The 16,188-nt window shown below is 32.8% G+C and overlaps 1 protein-coding gene and 1 long non-coding RNA gene across 2 annotated transcripts; both read left to right on the plus strand.

Moving 5' to 3' along the window:
• The first annotated feature begins 526 nt into the window (after window positions 1–526).
• On the plus strand, window positions 527–1,148 carry LOC145324320 (uncharacterized). Its single transcript, XR_013881240.1, has 3 exons — window positions 527–574; window positions 903–958; window positions 1,080–1,148. It is a non-coding gene; the product is annotated as an uncharacterized LOC145324320 (long non-coding RNA).
• Window positions 1,149–1,357: 209 nt separating this feature from the next.
• Window positions 1,358–14,439, plus strand: LOC145324554 (glutamate receptor ionotropic, kainate 4-like). The gene is made up of 23 exons (XM_080167137.1): window positions 1,358–1,450; window positions 1,700–1,763; window positions 2,676–2,805; window positions 3,129–3,204; window positions 3,690–3,752; window positions 4,896–4,983; window positions 5,690–5,744; window positions 6,429–6,495; window positions 7,044–7,076; window positions 7,621–7,686; window positions 7,805–7,860; window positions 8,112–8,208; window positions 9,014–9,080; window positions 9,520–9,598; window positions 9,845–9,887; window positions 10,698–10,761; window positions 11,193–11,269; window positions 11,819–11,906; window positions 12,283–12,334; window positions 12,732–12,781; window positions 13,143–13,225; window positions 13,811–13,850; window positions 14,203–14,439. Exons 1-23 carry the CDS (start codon window positions 1,404–1,406, stop codon window positions 14,437–14,439), a joined length of 1,722 nt encoding a protein of 573 aa, XP_080023263.1. The 5' UTR covers window positions 1,358–1,403.
• Window positions 14,440–16,188: the final 1,749 nt, after the last annotated feature.

Here is a 16,188-nt window from a genome sequence, read left to right on the forward strand (position 1 = left end):
TGCAAGAAATAACTATTCTCATATTCATTTGAAACTGATTAATATCTGGTGGGTTAGAAACAGTTCTAAGCCATACGAAAAAATTATGTCTAGCATCGTATTATATCCAAGTTTTCAACAAATTTTCTTTGGCATCTTGTGGCTAAAAAAACTGGTTTTAATCTTATAATTGTACATTTTATATCCATGGAAAGCTGTTTTTAGTACAAGCAAGAAATAACTATTATCCTACATTTGTATGTATAATCATATCTTTGTGCATAATTCAGAATATTTTTTTTTTTCATAATTGAAACATTATTATTTTAAATATGATAAATTTTTCAGTGTTTTGTCTTCCAATAGAAATCAATGGAAAAAGAGTATCTTTAGATGAGTCTGCAGCATTGGTACAAAATATTGGTAAGAAAAGACCACAATATGCATGTAATTTTTTTTAACATTGGCCCTAAAAAAATAATTGCAACCTTTTAGAGAAAGAAATTAAAAGTACTTTTTGAGATCAATATTAGTGCATATTTTTTTAGTTGAAGAAGGGCTATTTGATTGTCATTTATCAGCATTCATTACAAAGGTAATTCTTATATTTGTATATTTGAAAATATCAGTTATTCCCCTATAGGCCTCTTTTGGCACTTGACTTGACTTGACTCTTTCACTTTCAATTTTAGCTAAGAATAATGTTGGGGGTGGGCTATTTTATCAATGGAATTTTCTTATTGTTTGGTGAAGGTACCCTACCCAAAAAGTTATAAACCTTCATGGACCTTGAAGATGCTTCACTGCAAAAAAAAGAACCATATTTGTCCAGTGGTAAATGAGGTTCTAAGCTACACAAAGAAAGACAGACATCCTGTTATTTTATATCATAATAATAATCAAGAAATGTTGAATTTTTCTAGGAGAATAATGCCTACTTTAGAAAAATTATTGAAAAGATAACAGTCCCAATTTTAAGGTATTAAGTTTGAAGAAGTATATGTTATAAAAAATCTACCTATAATTTCTATCTAATTTACTTAATGACACTTGTGAAATTACAATTTTTAAAATTTCTAAAGTTTAATATTCAATTTTAGCATTGATCCAACTGAGGAAATAAGTTTGGATTTAAACTACATATATGAAGGTCCACCAAGTAGATTCAGGTAATTGGACAAAAATAGTACTTACTACTTCAAGGTGAATTAAAGAAATAGCAAAAGGTTGATTTCCTAGAGGCTTACAAGTGGCTGTCATGCTGCTGAAAAGCCCTGGAAAATATTTCCCTTGATCCTTGATATTTATAACTAATCTCTATGATTAAAACTTATTAGCCATCAGTTTCATTGAGAGCAAACATACTATTTAGTGTGAATGATAAAATATCAAAAGATGATTACTGGTGTTCAGCTAACATTATAATGGTTTCAACTATTCAAGAAACAGCCAATACAATAAAGTTTATAAGGTAATTGATATCCTATAACCTGTTTTCAAAGATATAAAAAAATATGATGTCTCTTTCTGGAACATTTTTTGAAAAAATTTAATTATAAGTTTCTTTTAAAATTAGAAAAAAATAGAAGACATATAACTTTGAAGAATGAATCTTTAAGATATTTTGCTTCATCAGAAGAATAAAGTAAAGACAATTTGTTGTCAACTGTAAAAACAATTTTCATAGTGAAAAATTTACAATTAACATTTTAAATTTAAGGGATAAATTGAGAAAGAAATGGAATGTAGGTTCTTACTTGAAATATTTAATCATACTTGATACGGTAAGTTTTATTTTTAAAAACTTCAAATATCTTACTACTTTGAAGTCAAATTAGTAATTTGAAAATTGGATAATATTAAGTCAGGCTTAAAGGACGCCTGCAAGAAATACCACCCTTTAACTGCTGAAAGACTGCCACAAGTAGACCCAATACCCGAAATTTAAAGCCTTCAGCTTCAATAACAAAAAAGTTCTAGGCATTTCAAAATAGCATTTTATGTACAATGAAATTTTGAAAGATTTACAATGCTTATAAAAGAAAAAAATAATAATAAATTACGTCGCCTAGACACAAAATTATGACTTTATCTTTGTCAGAAACTTAGATTGCAGGTAACTGATTACATTTTTACAATAAAAACACCACATCTCATAGTCAAAATCCATGAAAAAAAATCGATTTAAATTGCATTTTTAAACGAAAATCAAACGGAAACAAAGGGGGAAACTAAGACAAGCTCAGCTGTGATTGGTTGTTTAGCTGATTCAACCTTCTGATTGGCTACAGTACAATCGGTACAACGCAAGTTAAACTTAATTTTTTTTAATGATTTTGAATATAAAAATGGGTATTTTTATTGTAAAAATATAATTAGTTACTGGTTGCCTAAATTTATGACAAAAATAAGCTTATAATTTTGTTTCTAGGCCACGTAGTTTAATTTCAAAATTTCTAACATTAGCACTGCAATTCTTTCAAAATTTTCATTGTATATAAAATGTCATTTTAAAATGCCTAGAACTTTTTTGTTATAGAAGATAAAGGCTTAAAATTTGGGGTATTTGGTCTACTTGTGGCAGTCTTTTAGCAGTTAAAGCGTGGTATTTCTTGCAGGCTTCCTTTAAGCATGATCTTTGATTCACTCTCATCATGTAGAAATATAGCAAAACTAGATGAACTTACATAATTTAGCTTAAATCCAAAGATGATATTGTGAAGAATCCCAAATTGAATACAATGTATGAAGCCAATACTGTGTACATGGTGAAAGATCAAGTTTCAGACCTTCATCTCTATAGGTTTAAGCCTTTTCCAGAGAAAGGTATTTCCTATTCTTATTCTGATATGATTTGGTGTTTTCTTGAAATTTTTTTGAATACTTTAGATTAATCTTTATTATGATATAAAACCTGTCACTATCAACCTAATTAAATTTTTTGTGTATAGTCCCTTTTGTGGCAACGCCTCTTAAGGGGCTTTTGCAGGATTAGGCAATTGGTCCCACAGGGTGAGAGCCCTCGCAGGGGCTAGAAATAGGGGAAAAGCTATTGTGAAAGTACAAAAAACGCCCCTTAAGAAGCATTGCCATTAAAGGGAATATACCCATTTTTTTCTTGAAATACATTTGCTTATATTGTTCATTAGATCTGGTTGAAATTCCTTGGTACATCAGCTCTTTTCAACAAAATCTGAAAGAACATCTTTATCCAGAAATATTCAGGTATCTAAATCTATCCAAAGCTTAAACTATATTAATAAGTACCTACCTAATCATTTTATCTCAGCTCAGGAATGGATCATTTTCCACGGGATTCAATCCAGTTATGAACTAAAAGAAAAACTAACGTAAAAAAGTTTTGTAGAAATATTTTTAAAATGTAGAAAAAATTCATAGGACCAATCACTTTTTTGAGCTTGTTCATATTTTCAATATGAATCTGATATTTTACAACCAATTTTACCTTTAAGATGAATTACCATTATTTTTTACCAGAAACCCTTGCCCCAACCAAAAAAGGGTATCCTTGAAATTTGTTACAGAGCCCTAACTGTTTGTATGAATTCTAAGTAAAACAAGAAAAATAACATCCATACAATAAAAATTTAATATACTTCATTTTCAAAAGATATTTAGAGTGAACATTTTAGAAAATCAGATTAGGAGGTTTAAAAACAATAGGACGTTTTCATAAATTATTTTAATAGGAATATGAAAGGTGTAAAACTGGTGGCAAGTGCTTTGAGTTGGTCCATTGTCAGTCAAATAAAGTAAGTTCTTATCTCACTTTGTCCATTCATCCATCCGTCCTTCTGTCCGTATGGATTATTATGCTGTTTACTTGGCAGCTATGTGAAATGTAGGGGGACCAAGTGTCTCAAAATATCAGCCATATGACGTCATAAGAATGAGGGATTATCCATCTCTTTTTTAGAGGTTTTCTTTCCCACTTCTCCTCTTATCTCCCTCATTTTTAAAACGTATTAAGCATACTCTAACACAAAAAATTATTATTATTGGATTCAGTTGATCCAATTGATTACTTGGATCTTACACCACATTTTCATGTTCTGTAAAAAAGTGATCCTTGTAGCGGGCTAAAATAATTATCTCCCCTTTTACAGTATACCCTCCCTTTTCTCTGGATAAACAAACTGTCCAATAAATGACATTGGAAATAATAACATTTTCCCCTGTCATAATATCTACATATATTCTACAATCATTGTACTTTTTTATGCTCTCTAGGGATACTGGAGGACTGTATCACAAAACTATTTTATCTTTGTATAGGGATACTGGAGACGGAGCATATTTTGAGGACTGTATCACAAAACTATTTTATCTTTGTTTAGGGATACTGGAGACGGAGCATATTTTGAGGACTGTATCACAAAACTATTTTATCTTTGTGTATGGATACTGGAGACGGAGCATATTTTGAGGACTCTATCACAAACCTATTTTATCTTTGAGTAGGGATACTGGAGACGGAGCATAATTTGAGGACTGTATCACAAAACTAATTTATCTTTGTATAGGGATACTGGAGACGGAGCATATTTTGAGGACTGTATCACAAAACTATTTTATCTTTGTGTATGGATACTGGAGACGGAGCATATTTTGAGGACTGTATCACAAAACTAATTTATCTTTGTATAGGGATACTGGAGACGGAGAATATTTTGAGGACTGTATCACAGAACTATTTTATCTTTGTCTAGGGATACTGGAGACGGAGCATATTTTGAGGACTGTATCACAAAACTATTTTATCTTTGTGTATGGATACTGGAGACGGAGCATATTTTGAACTCTGTATCACAAAACTATTTTATCTTTGTCTAGGGATACTGGAGACGGAGCATATTTTGAGGACTGTATCACAAAACTATTTTATCTTTGAGTAGGGATAATGGTGACGGAGCATATTTTGAGGACTGCATCACGAAGCGGGCCTTGGACGCGTTCCAAGATCAGTTGGGTGTTGAATTCAAGGCATAGACAAATTATGAATTTTAATGACCACTGCTGATATTTTAAGAGAGTTTTAAATTAAGCCTTGTGTCAAAATGGTGTCGTTATAGTGTCATTAGACTTTTGATATGTCGATATTATGTCACCCAGGACTATTTTATATTGAAGCAATATTGTCGACATGAACCCTTGTAAGCTATATTATTATTAGTCAACGTCATTTAAAGATAGTATGTTGATGTTATATCAGACACGTCCACTTAAGAAAAAAAACTGTAAAGCCCTTTTTCGGCTCGGCACCTGTTCATTGGGGCAATAATAAGTAACCTAACACACAGTGCGTTAGAAGGTGCTTTGATTTTGTGTCAGAACCTAAATTAGGACATAGTGCATTTCATTACCCTAGGTTAGGTAACTTCATTTCACTTTTCAATAAAATCTAAAATGCAGCCGGTTTTTAGAAAATTAGATTTGAAAATTTCAAGTCCAATTGTAATCCACTAGAAGTTACCGCATAATCATGACAAGAAAAGCAAAGATTATTTATTTAAAATTTTGAACAACTTTGCTTTTATGAAGTCTTTCATATAACCTCTCTATATATGATTTATTTAAGGCTGAATTTCCGTGACCTTCAAGAGTTGTTTTATGAAGAACTTTATAAAAGCAAAGTTGTTCAAATTTAAATGCTACCTGTCTATTCATCTATAATTTTCTATGATATTAGGCTAAAATGCCTAGCGATGGTGTTTGGGGTAAAATTAACAATGGTACATGGACTGGTAAGTTTCTCACAAGCAAAGTGTATTATACAATGCTTAGCTTCACTCGACTAGTATTTATTGTATTTGTATATGTGTGTATGTCTGATTCTATGTCTTTCACATTGCGAATCTGGTATAATTGTTGCTGTAATCGATTAATAAAAAATATGAACTTTGAAGGTTGCTAGCAGCCAAACGGCTGAACGTACATATTATGTCGGTGCTTCGTTTTATCATACAAATAGAGTTCTACAAATAATTAAACTAAGATCCAATAATCTGATGGTGCGCTGAAATGAATCGCCCTGGTTTAGCGCACCTATAAACGATTTAAAGATCCAGCTCTGGTTTTTCTTCAAAATAATCGATCCAGCATTATTCCTGAGTTATGATTATCTGTATAATGTACTGCCAACAAACAGGGAGGGAGGGTACATTGGGCTGCTTATTACAAAAGTCCCCAAAGTATTATAATAATATTTTCTTATTCGTTGGCTTTACAACCTTTGGGACTTTTATTGCATTTTGATTGGTTGGTTCATTTGCTTTAGTTTCCAAATGTTTCAACCACTAATTGTAATCTACAGTAGAGATAGATTTGTGTATCATCACTGGGAATGTACATCAATTTATCGGTCATTGTCCTATCCCTTTAGTCTAGATCCCTGGCAAACAAATCTGCTATTAAATATACTTTTGTAGGTGTTATTGGAGATATAGTGTCTGGAAATTCTGATATCTCAACAGATTTAGTCATCAACACACAAAGGTACAAATTTTATAGAAAGCCAGGGAGGGATAGGACATTAATTGGTAAATAACCATGGTACCCAAAGTTTTAAAGCCATTGCTCTTATTTGCTCTTATATTTATTTTATTTTAAAGTGTTGGTTTGATTTTAAGATTTTAACAAATAATCGGGTATAGTCCTTTCCACGACATCCCTTCATAAGGGGCGATTTGTCGTATTTTGAAAATGGCTTTTTATAGGTTATTTTAGGTTAGGTTAGGTTATATTGGGTTAGGTGATTGCCCCACAGGGTTAGGTAACTGGCCCCGCAGGGTTAGAGCCCCCCGCAGGGGCTAGAAATAGGAGAAAATTTACTGTAAAAAATACGAAGAATCGCCCCTTATGGAGGGATGTCGTGGAAAGGACTATACCCAAATAATCTTTATCTACAAAGAGGTAAATCTTGTTTATTATCATTAGGAATGTATATGTATAATGTATATAAATGTATCGTTCTTTATCTCAGCCCTTAAGATACTTGGATTTTGCTTCATAATCTCTTTAATTTTATATTATTTTTAAATCAGGATGGGAGCAATTGATTATGCAGCAACATACAGGTATAAATACAGTTTCCAGTATGGCTTCAAATCCGATTATTATCCGCTGTATTAGAACCGGTTATCAGCAATACTGAAAAATCATGTATAGCATCGTATTACAGACAATTTTTCCAAAAATATTTAAATAAAATCACAGAATTAATAACAGTTTTGTTAGCCCGGACCTTGAGCCGCTCGGGGATAAGATACTTGTTTTAATTTCACATTTTAATTTCTGCGGAAAGCTGTCTATAATACGATGTGATAAATAACTATCATTATATTTTGTTGTTATCATCCCAGTATAACAATTTTACAAAAAGAATCTTTGTATTTACTGTGCTGTAAAATGTTTATATGTCCCTAAAGATCTCACAATTGCTGAATTTTCAAAGAAGGTCTAGGGACTATATAAGGAAAAGATAATACCTAACCCCCCCCGGCCCCCCCCCCCCCCTTTAAAGAATTAAAAAAAAATTGGGGAGATTTGAGTCTCTTAATGGCCTTTTTTGTAATGCCTTCTGGGGGCTAGTGGTGAAGCCACTAATAGTTTACATTTCAGAACAGACGCGTTTACATTTGGAATGTCTCGGCCCCTACCCCTTCCTCAGTGGCAAAGTGCTATAAGGTAAAACGTACAGACACCTGGGATCTCAGGGCCAACAAAACTTAGAACAATCTTAATTTTTCATTTTACTATCCTCAGAAAGCTGTCTATAATATGCACTGATTGTTAACCATTCTAGACCGTTTCCTGATTATCAGATCTGGGGACTGCTGATTCTAACTTGTCTGATTTCAGGTAGTTTTACTATTAGAAACTTGTATCTACAATTCAAGGACTTTAAAAACCTGATTATTTGAAAATTTATTGGATTTTATCCCCCTCCCCCAATATCCTGTAAATTTAGGACATTTTTACAACAAATGTGGGTTTTATCCCTCCAAAATAATCTTATTTGCGAGGGGTATTATGCCCCCAAAGTAAATTTAAAATTAGGGTAAAAAGGCACCCCCCCCCCCCCCCAGAAAAAAAATCCATTTTTTATTCAGGATTGACACTGCATTTGTTCTATGTGATTGTCTCCACTTATTCTGAGGAAAATTTAAGCAAACCTACCCTTGGTATGGCATTGTTTGAGGCTTTTAGGTAGGCTACAGTTATTTGTCAGGGATCTAAAGGGATAAGACAGTGGCCGATGAATTAATGTACATCCCCAATGGTGTTACTCAAAATCACTTTTTCTGTAGATTTAAATTATTGGTGGAAATGTTTGAACACTCAACTTAATAGACCAACCAATCAAATTCACTAAAGTCCCCAAATTTTTTAAGTCAACGAATAAGAAATAGTTATTACAAAACTTTGGGGACTATTGTAATAAATCGACCATTGCATTGTCCCCTCTCTTTTTGGTTATTTACAAGTTACAAGTTACAATCCTATTAGTTTTATTTTTCTAAAAATTGTTGAATAATTAAACACTTTTAGAGTTTATTTTAGAAAATTCTGTTTTTTTTATTTTCGATGTTTCGTAATGTTTTTTATATTTTTGTCCAAAGTGTCAATCAAGCACAGACCTCTAACCCCTTCCTTCCCCCCCCCCCCCCCATTTGAAAAACAAACAAATAAAAAATATGAGCAAGGGTGGTTGTATTTTTTTCTTCATGCCCAACCACTGCTGGGACTATACCTGTAGGTCTACCCTGTACCCAATTTAGCTTAATCTGACCAAAAGTAAAAAAACAAACTAAATCCAAGTCCTCCCCCCTACCCATTATTTTCAATAATTTATTTTTAAAAAGAAAAAAGTGTTGTACGGCAGATATAGTAATACTTACAGCAAGCTAAAATAACGATATGTCAACCCCTCCCCTCCTAATAAATTAATGAGGTCTATATTAGTAACCAAAATTGGCGACAGAATTTCCCCTGTCAATGTATCCATATTTAGATTAAATCTGGCTGCTGATAATAAATTGAAAACAAGATCACCTTCTCTCACTGGTGTCATAGCTTTGGTAAAACAAATCAACAATTTAATAAAAGTTTAATCACTTCTAATTAATATTTGTCATTTATCCTTAAATATAAAAGTATCAAACAAGATCTGTGTGTGTGTGTCTGTTTGTACTGAAGAATCTTGCTAACCTCTGAACTGATCCTTCCTTTACAATGCAATGTAGACCCCTAGAGGTCCAGAGAAGGTTTTTATCTATTTTGAAAGAGGGTACCATGACCCTCCCAAAAAATCGTCATAAGATATACTGGTGCCGAAACTTTTTCTTTATAAAACTACAATTAAGGAGGGGAGGGCTTCACCCCCCACTCTCCCCAAAGCAAGGGCCCATAAAGGCCTCTAGGGGCGTAGCCGCTAGTTCACAATACTTAACTACATAAAAAATGTGCTTAATTCACTAGGTACTGAAGGGCGTAATAGTCTATATTATACTTGTTAAGATTGGATTCTATGGATTGTTGATAACAACTATCTACAAAGGAAGCTTGATTGCAAACCTAACTCAGCCTACCCTAACAGGTATACATGCTTTTTGTCCACGGCTAGGAATATAAAAATTAGAAGATGTTTATAATGAGCATTTTCTATAATGAAGTAAAGAAGCAACACTTTCTAAATTGTACCTAACTTTAGCCAAATTTGGAATCAAAAGAACAATTCCCCAACAGGCCTGAATTAATGATAAGAACTATTCGTTATAGACTGACGGACCGACCTTAAGTGTAAAAGAGCTTCGCTTTAAAAAAATTTGATTGTTATTTTCAGGTGTTCCAAATTCCATTGAAGAACTTGCTGAAACAGAATCTTACAGGACTCAATAATTAAAACAAAATTATATAGGTTTATCTGTATGTCAGTCTGTCAGTATATGGCGTCAGTTTTACCACTAGCAAAAATAAGTAGTACAGTTGCTGTGTTTTTAACAAAATTATGCCTATCTTGTATCATTAGCAAAAATTACTTGTCAAAGGACTAAAAAACTTTGCTTATGTCAGTGCAGTGTAGGTGTATTTTAACTAGTGAAAACAAATATATTGACAATTTTACTCATAATATGAAAAAAATGCCCATTTTTGCCAAAAACACAGAGATTGTACTTAATCTAGTTGTAGAAATGGGAGTACGGCTTTTAGTCTGTCCCAATCATACATCTGTTTATCTGTAAGTCTGCCTGAAACAAAAGATCACTGATAATGCTAAAAATTAATCTGTTCTTTCCCTTAAAGCGCTTTTTGATCTCTGAATCACCCCCCCCCCCTCCTTCCTTTATCTTGTAAAAAAAAATCAAGGAGGGAGTTCTTATGGCTATACCTTGCGGTGGGATCTAGCCTGGCATGGCTACCCAGTACCCAATATAACCTAGCCTAACCTGACCTAAAGCATACTAATTAAAAACTACCATCCAACCCCTACCTTTATTCTCAAATAATTTCTCATAAAGGTACTAAAGGGAAAACGGTAAACTATCCCTTTTATACTAATGAAGAATTTTTAAAAATCTTTTGGGAACTAAAGAGAAAAGGACCTTTAGGAAAAACAGACTTACAGATCAACGTCATAACTTGTATGTAGAATAGCTGGGCTACGATTTTTACAAAAAAAAGTTTAATTTGCTAATCAGCTGGGGTATTGTTGACTATGGGGCGGCGGATTATGAACTATTTGCTACTTCATCCATCAAGGTAATTTCGCAAACTCCAAAACTGGATGTATTATTACTTGGATCTTGCGCCAGATTTTTATGTACTCTTATAAAGTGAAACTTGTAGCTGGCTAAAATAATGAACCTTCCCCCTATCCACCCCCTTTAACCATTCCCTCACCTACTTGATGAACGAACTGACCAATAAATGATGTCTCTGTTAGCAACCTAAATTAAGAAAAAAAAATCCCCTGTTATAATATCTACGTTTATTCTATATCTATTATTCTGAAGCATTAGGACGGGCGTACAGTTTTCGTCCCTTTGGGGGGAAAAGAATTCGTTTTAGGGACTTCAATGTAAAAGCTTTGAAGATTTTTAAGCCAATTTGGAAAATTTCAAAACTAATTTTTTAAGTACAATTTCTTTTTAACCATTTTTCGATTTTATATTAAAGTTATTTTTTTTCAGCTTTATCAAGAAATGTTTAAAAAGATGGAATTCTGCAAAACGCCCGAGGAATGCATGGCTAGAGCAGCTGCCGGAGGGTAAGTATAAACAGACAGACGGACGGATGTCACTTTTAGAATAGATGTTGCATGGTCAGGGGAATTTTCACAAGAAATTTTTAAGCAGGAATATTAAGAGATAAGACAATGGAGGACTCGATGGTGAGAAAAAATACCTTTTCTGTAGATAAAAATCATTGGTTGAAAATTTTCAATAAAAATTCTATAAAAGTACCCAAAGTTTTTGAGCCAATTAATAAAATGACGTTGTTACAAAACTTTGGGTACCAGACGATAGGACAATCGAACTTAAAGACAAGTAGAATGTCAGAACTAGAATAAGTCTAAACAAAATTGTAAGCAAATTTGGACTTTGCTTAATATTATATTGTACCTTGCTACCCTAGGAAACTCTATGCCAAAAATCTGATGAATAGGATAATTATATTAATGTTGTTGTCGGTTAATTTTAAAATGTGCCTATTAAATGGACATACGGGCTTTCTTGTAGCTCTTACACAGTTAATACGCTTTCTAAATTGTACCTTACTGGAAAAGGAATCCTTGTTTGATTGATTATTTGTTTAGGTTTGCTTACATTTCTTTCAAAGCTTATCAACAAGATTTGATAGCTCAAAATTATGTGGATACCAATGGTTTGAGATTAGTTGTACAGGTAGGTATCTATCTGTCAGTCTCTCTGTCTGTCTGTCTGTCTGTCTTTCTGTCTGTCTGTCTGTCTGTCTGTCTGTCTGTCTGTCTGTCTATCTATCTATCTATCTGTCTATCTATCTATCTATCTATCTATCTATCTATCTATCTATCTATCTATCTATCTATCTATCTATCTATCTATCTATCTATCTATCTATCTATCTATCTATCTATCTATCTATCTATCTATCTATCCATCTATCTATCTATCAATCTATCAATCTATCTATCTATCTATCTATCTATCTATCTATCTATCTATCTATCTATCTATCTATCTATCTATCTATCTATCTATCTATCTATCTATCTATCTATCTATCTATCTATCTATCTAGGCAAGGGATAATTTCAACAGTCCAAACTCCGAGGCTATGGGGCTGAGGCCAGGTAAAGGCATTTCTACAGAGACATGTTAATGGACGATAAATTAGTATTTCATATATAATACATTTACCCCATAATGTTTTAGATAGACGGACGGAGAAAGTAAATTAAAGAGTAGAAGCACATTGTTTCTGGGAATAATGGATATCTAATACTTGGAGAGATTTTTGCATACCCTTATAAATGTTTCTCCCATCTTGTTAATATAACTTTAACCCCATTCCCACCCCATGCCACGGAGGACCATGAGGACTATTAGCAACTCAAATTTACGACAATAATTATCTGTCATATTATCCATGTATTCTTTATCCATTATACTAGAATTTTCACACAAAAAATAACAAAAAACGCGCGCAAATGATTTATTTGGTAATCTAAATATCTTTCTAAAATTTAGGTTCACCATTTATACATCAGTTTAACAGGATACTAAATATTTTGGTCCAGGTATAGTTTAGGGACAGCGGGAAGTGTCATATGTGACGTCTTAAAGATACGTCTACGAGTGAAGGATGAGATAAGAAGTGGGAAAGGAAACTCCCAAAAAAGATGTATAATAGACGTGTTTTTATGACGTCACACATTTTTTAGTCGTAAAGATACTCTATATACAATTCAAAATGTTCGCCTGTCCGTCTGTGTGTCGGTCCATCTAGTTGTTAGTAATTAAAACTCTTTTTTATTATCTTTTTATCTTTCTCTTATTTATTATCCCTACGAAGCTCAACTAACCCTTTCTTAACCTAACCTAACCTTTGGTCAAGATAAAATTTAAGGGAAATAGTACAATCTACAGATTTTATTTAAGGCTGGTATAACCAAAAAATGGGACGAAGATTTGATTGGTAAATCTGTTAACGAAGGCAGAAAAAGGGCTAACATTACTATAAGGTAATTTTAAGATCAAAGCTATTATATAAAATAAGTTCATCTTTAGAATTTTTTTCCACAGTAAATCTAAGATTTAAATAATAATCTATATTTTTATGTTACTGTAGATATCTAGAACGTCTAAATTGACTTATCTGTGCTTAACTGATTGTCAGTGGGGTTTTGAGTTCGAATCCTAGTTATTTTCTTTTCTCATTTCTCATTAATCCTAGTTTTAGCAGACAAAAACATCAAATAAAAACAATAGATTCAAGATAGGAATGCCCTGGCCCATCAATACGTGAATAGTTTCTTATTAAAATTAGGACTTAAAGTCAAAGGTTTTGTTAATAACAACATATCTATAGTATAGATTTATATACAGACAACTACCTCCCTTCCTTTTTCAAAGACCTCTTTCGTCTGCTTCTAAATTATTTTCTGCTACTTGGCTGTGTTAATATAAGCGACACCATTGGTTGATTTTCAATGACCCAATAGAAAGGTTGCACAAGGCGGTTGCGATGTGGAGATACAGTTATTTAACTCTTTCTCTCTCTAGTGTTTTACTCTAATGTTAATAACAACAAATTTTCTATTTTTTAGTGAGGGTGGTGTTATCCGTCTCTCCCTCTTCCATATTCAGGTTATCCCATGGGGAGGGATAGCACAATTGTGGTTAAATTAATCTACAATACTTTCTCCCCCCCCCCCCTTTTCTTTTCATGCAGTAATTATACGCTGATTTATTTATAACTTTTGTGAAATAATAGTTACTTATTTTTATATTTTTATGAAAAAATCACGAAACCTTTCCTTCAGTCTAAATATAACTTTGATTCTTAACAAAATCATAGGACCAATGTGAAACTTCCCTAAAAGATAGCCGTAGTGTTAGAGCCCACCGCTTGGGCTAGAAATAGGAGAAAAGCTACTGTGAAAATATGACGAAACCTGAAACTTCGTTTTCTTCACATGACCCTAATTTATAATTGTAGCCAGCTTTCTTTGTTCTCTCGCTTGGGTTGCTTGTTTCCTTTCTGAACTTGATCCTAGAGGTCGCATGGGATAGATGGAAAAACAATCAACAAAGCTCAATTGTAACCAGTTTTCGTGAAGACACCCAAATAAAAGGTTTTAATTGTAGCGGGACAAAGTGTCTAAAAAATCAGCCATGTGACGTCATAAAAATGAGGGAGATGAGAGGAGAAGTGGGAAAGAAAACCCCTAAATAAGATATGAATAATACCTCATTTTTATAACGTCACTCACATGGCTGATTTTTGAGACACTTTGTCCCGCTACTTTAAATTATTGGGAAACAAGGATGACAACATCCATGAAAGCGAAGCCCTGATTTAACGAACGAACATGCTGAGACGTCCAACCTTTTTTTTTTTACATTTTTTGGGGGGGTTGGAGGGGGTAAAAAATCGAAATTTAAAATTTTTTGGGGAAGAATCTTCATCTCATAGAGACAAGGTCGTCCAACAAGCTTTTTTATTCGTGGTGGTGGCGATGGGGGGGGGGGGTTGTTAAATTAAAAATAAAAATGCCTACGTCATTGGGGGTGTTATCACCCCTTCCCCCCCCCCCTGCGAACATGAACACTAGCTTGTTTAGTGTTAAAACTTAATATGAAGAATATTAAGGTATATATAATAAGAGATATAAGTTTTCCGGAATTTTAATGTAGGGAGTAGATTTGAAATCTGCATAAAATTTTAAGGATTTTTTTTATAAAATTCGTTTTTTGTAAAATTCTTTATCTAAAAGCGAAAATACATTTTAAGTTAATTAATTTTGACCAATAGGATAGGTGGATTTTAAACTACCTGCGCTCTTATTGGTTGAATGATGTACGACATCCAATCAGAGCGCAGATTTTTTAAATCCACCAATCACAGATGCCAAAATTAATTAACTTAATTTGTATTTCCGCTTTTAGATAAAGAATTATACAAAAAACGAATTTTATAAAAAATCCTTAAAATTTGATGCAGATTTCAAATCTACTCCCTACATTACAATTCCGGAAAACTTATATCTCTTAATATATAATGTGTATAATAGGTATATGCAAAATGGTAAATAAATTCATACATATTACAATATACTGATCATATTCTATTTAGGATGGAACTAAGTGGATAAAATTTTCTCGTATTCATTCGAATCCGGTGGATAGGAACCGGTTCTCATCCATACGAAAAAACTATGTCTAGCCTCGTATTATATCCAGCTTTCTACGAATATAAAAATGTACAATCATAATATTAAAACCAGTTTTTTAGCCCGTGCCTACGGCACCTAGGGGCTAAAAAACTGGTTTTAATCTTATATTTGTACATTCTATATCCGCGGAAAGCCGTTTATAATACGAGAAATGACTATTATCGTCGTCAGATGAAAAAAAATGTTGTGCTTTATGTTAAAGTAAAATTTTGAAAAGTAAATTGTGTTTTTTGTTTTGTTTTGCGAAGCTATTTTTTAATTTACTTTGACTGTCCGTCTATTTGTCAGTCTGACTTTCAGACAGTAAGTCTGTAACCCTATGGGGTTAATGAGATTTTCTTGGATGATATTGAAGATAAACAGCTGAAATGTTCAGTGAAGGTGCCTATGACATATGTATGTGCACGTTGTTTTCCCCGTGCATTAAATGTCTTTTATATTTCTGATCTGAGGTGGATTCTTTAAAAAATCATCCAAAATAGCATAAAAAATCTACAACAATTTAATAAAATCATAAAAAGGTTATTAACATAAGATTTTTAAAAATATTTCTTTGATGACTAGTGTAATTAACAGCCCAATGTTCTCTCCTTTTCTTGATTATTAATGCCTTGCTCTTCGAATGTCCGTTTTTCATGCGCAATTGAGGGGACATCCATATTGTTAAAACCTCAAATACGTAAATCGTGTCATTGCCGAATAGGGATTTAATATTATAGATCACAGTAGTGTTTAAGATTTGTATATTT

The sequence above is a fragment of the Acartia tonsa genome, chromosome 7 (assembly GCF_053477335.1).
Source record: "Acartia tonsa isolate MP-2025a chromosome 7, ASM5347733v1, whole genome shotgun sequence".
Lineage (NCBI taxonomy): Eukaryota > Metazoa > Arthropoda > Copepoda > Calanoida > Acartiidae > Acartia > Acartia tonsa.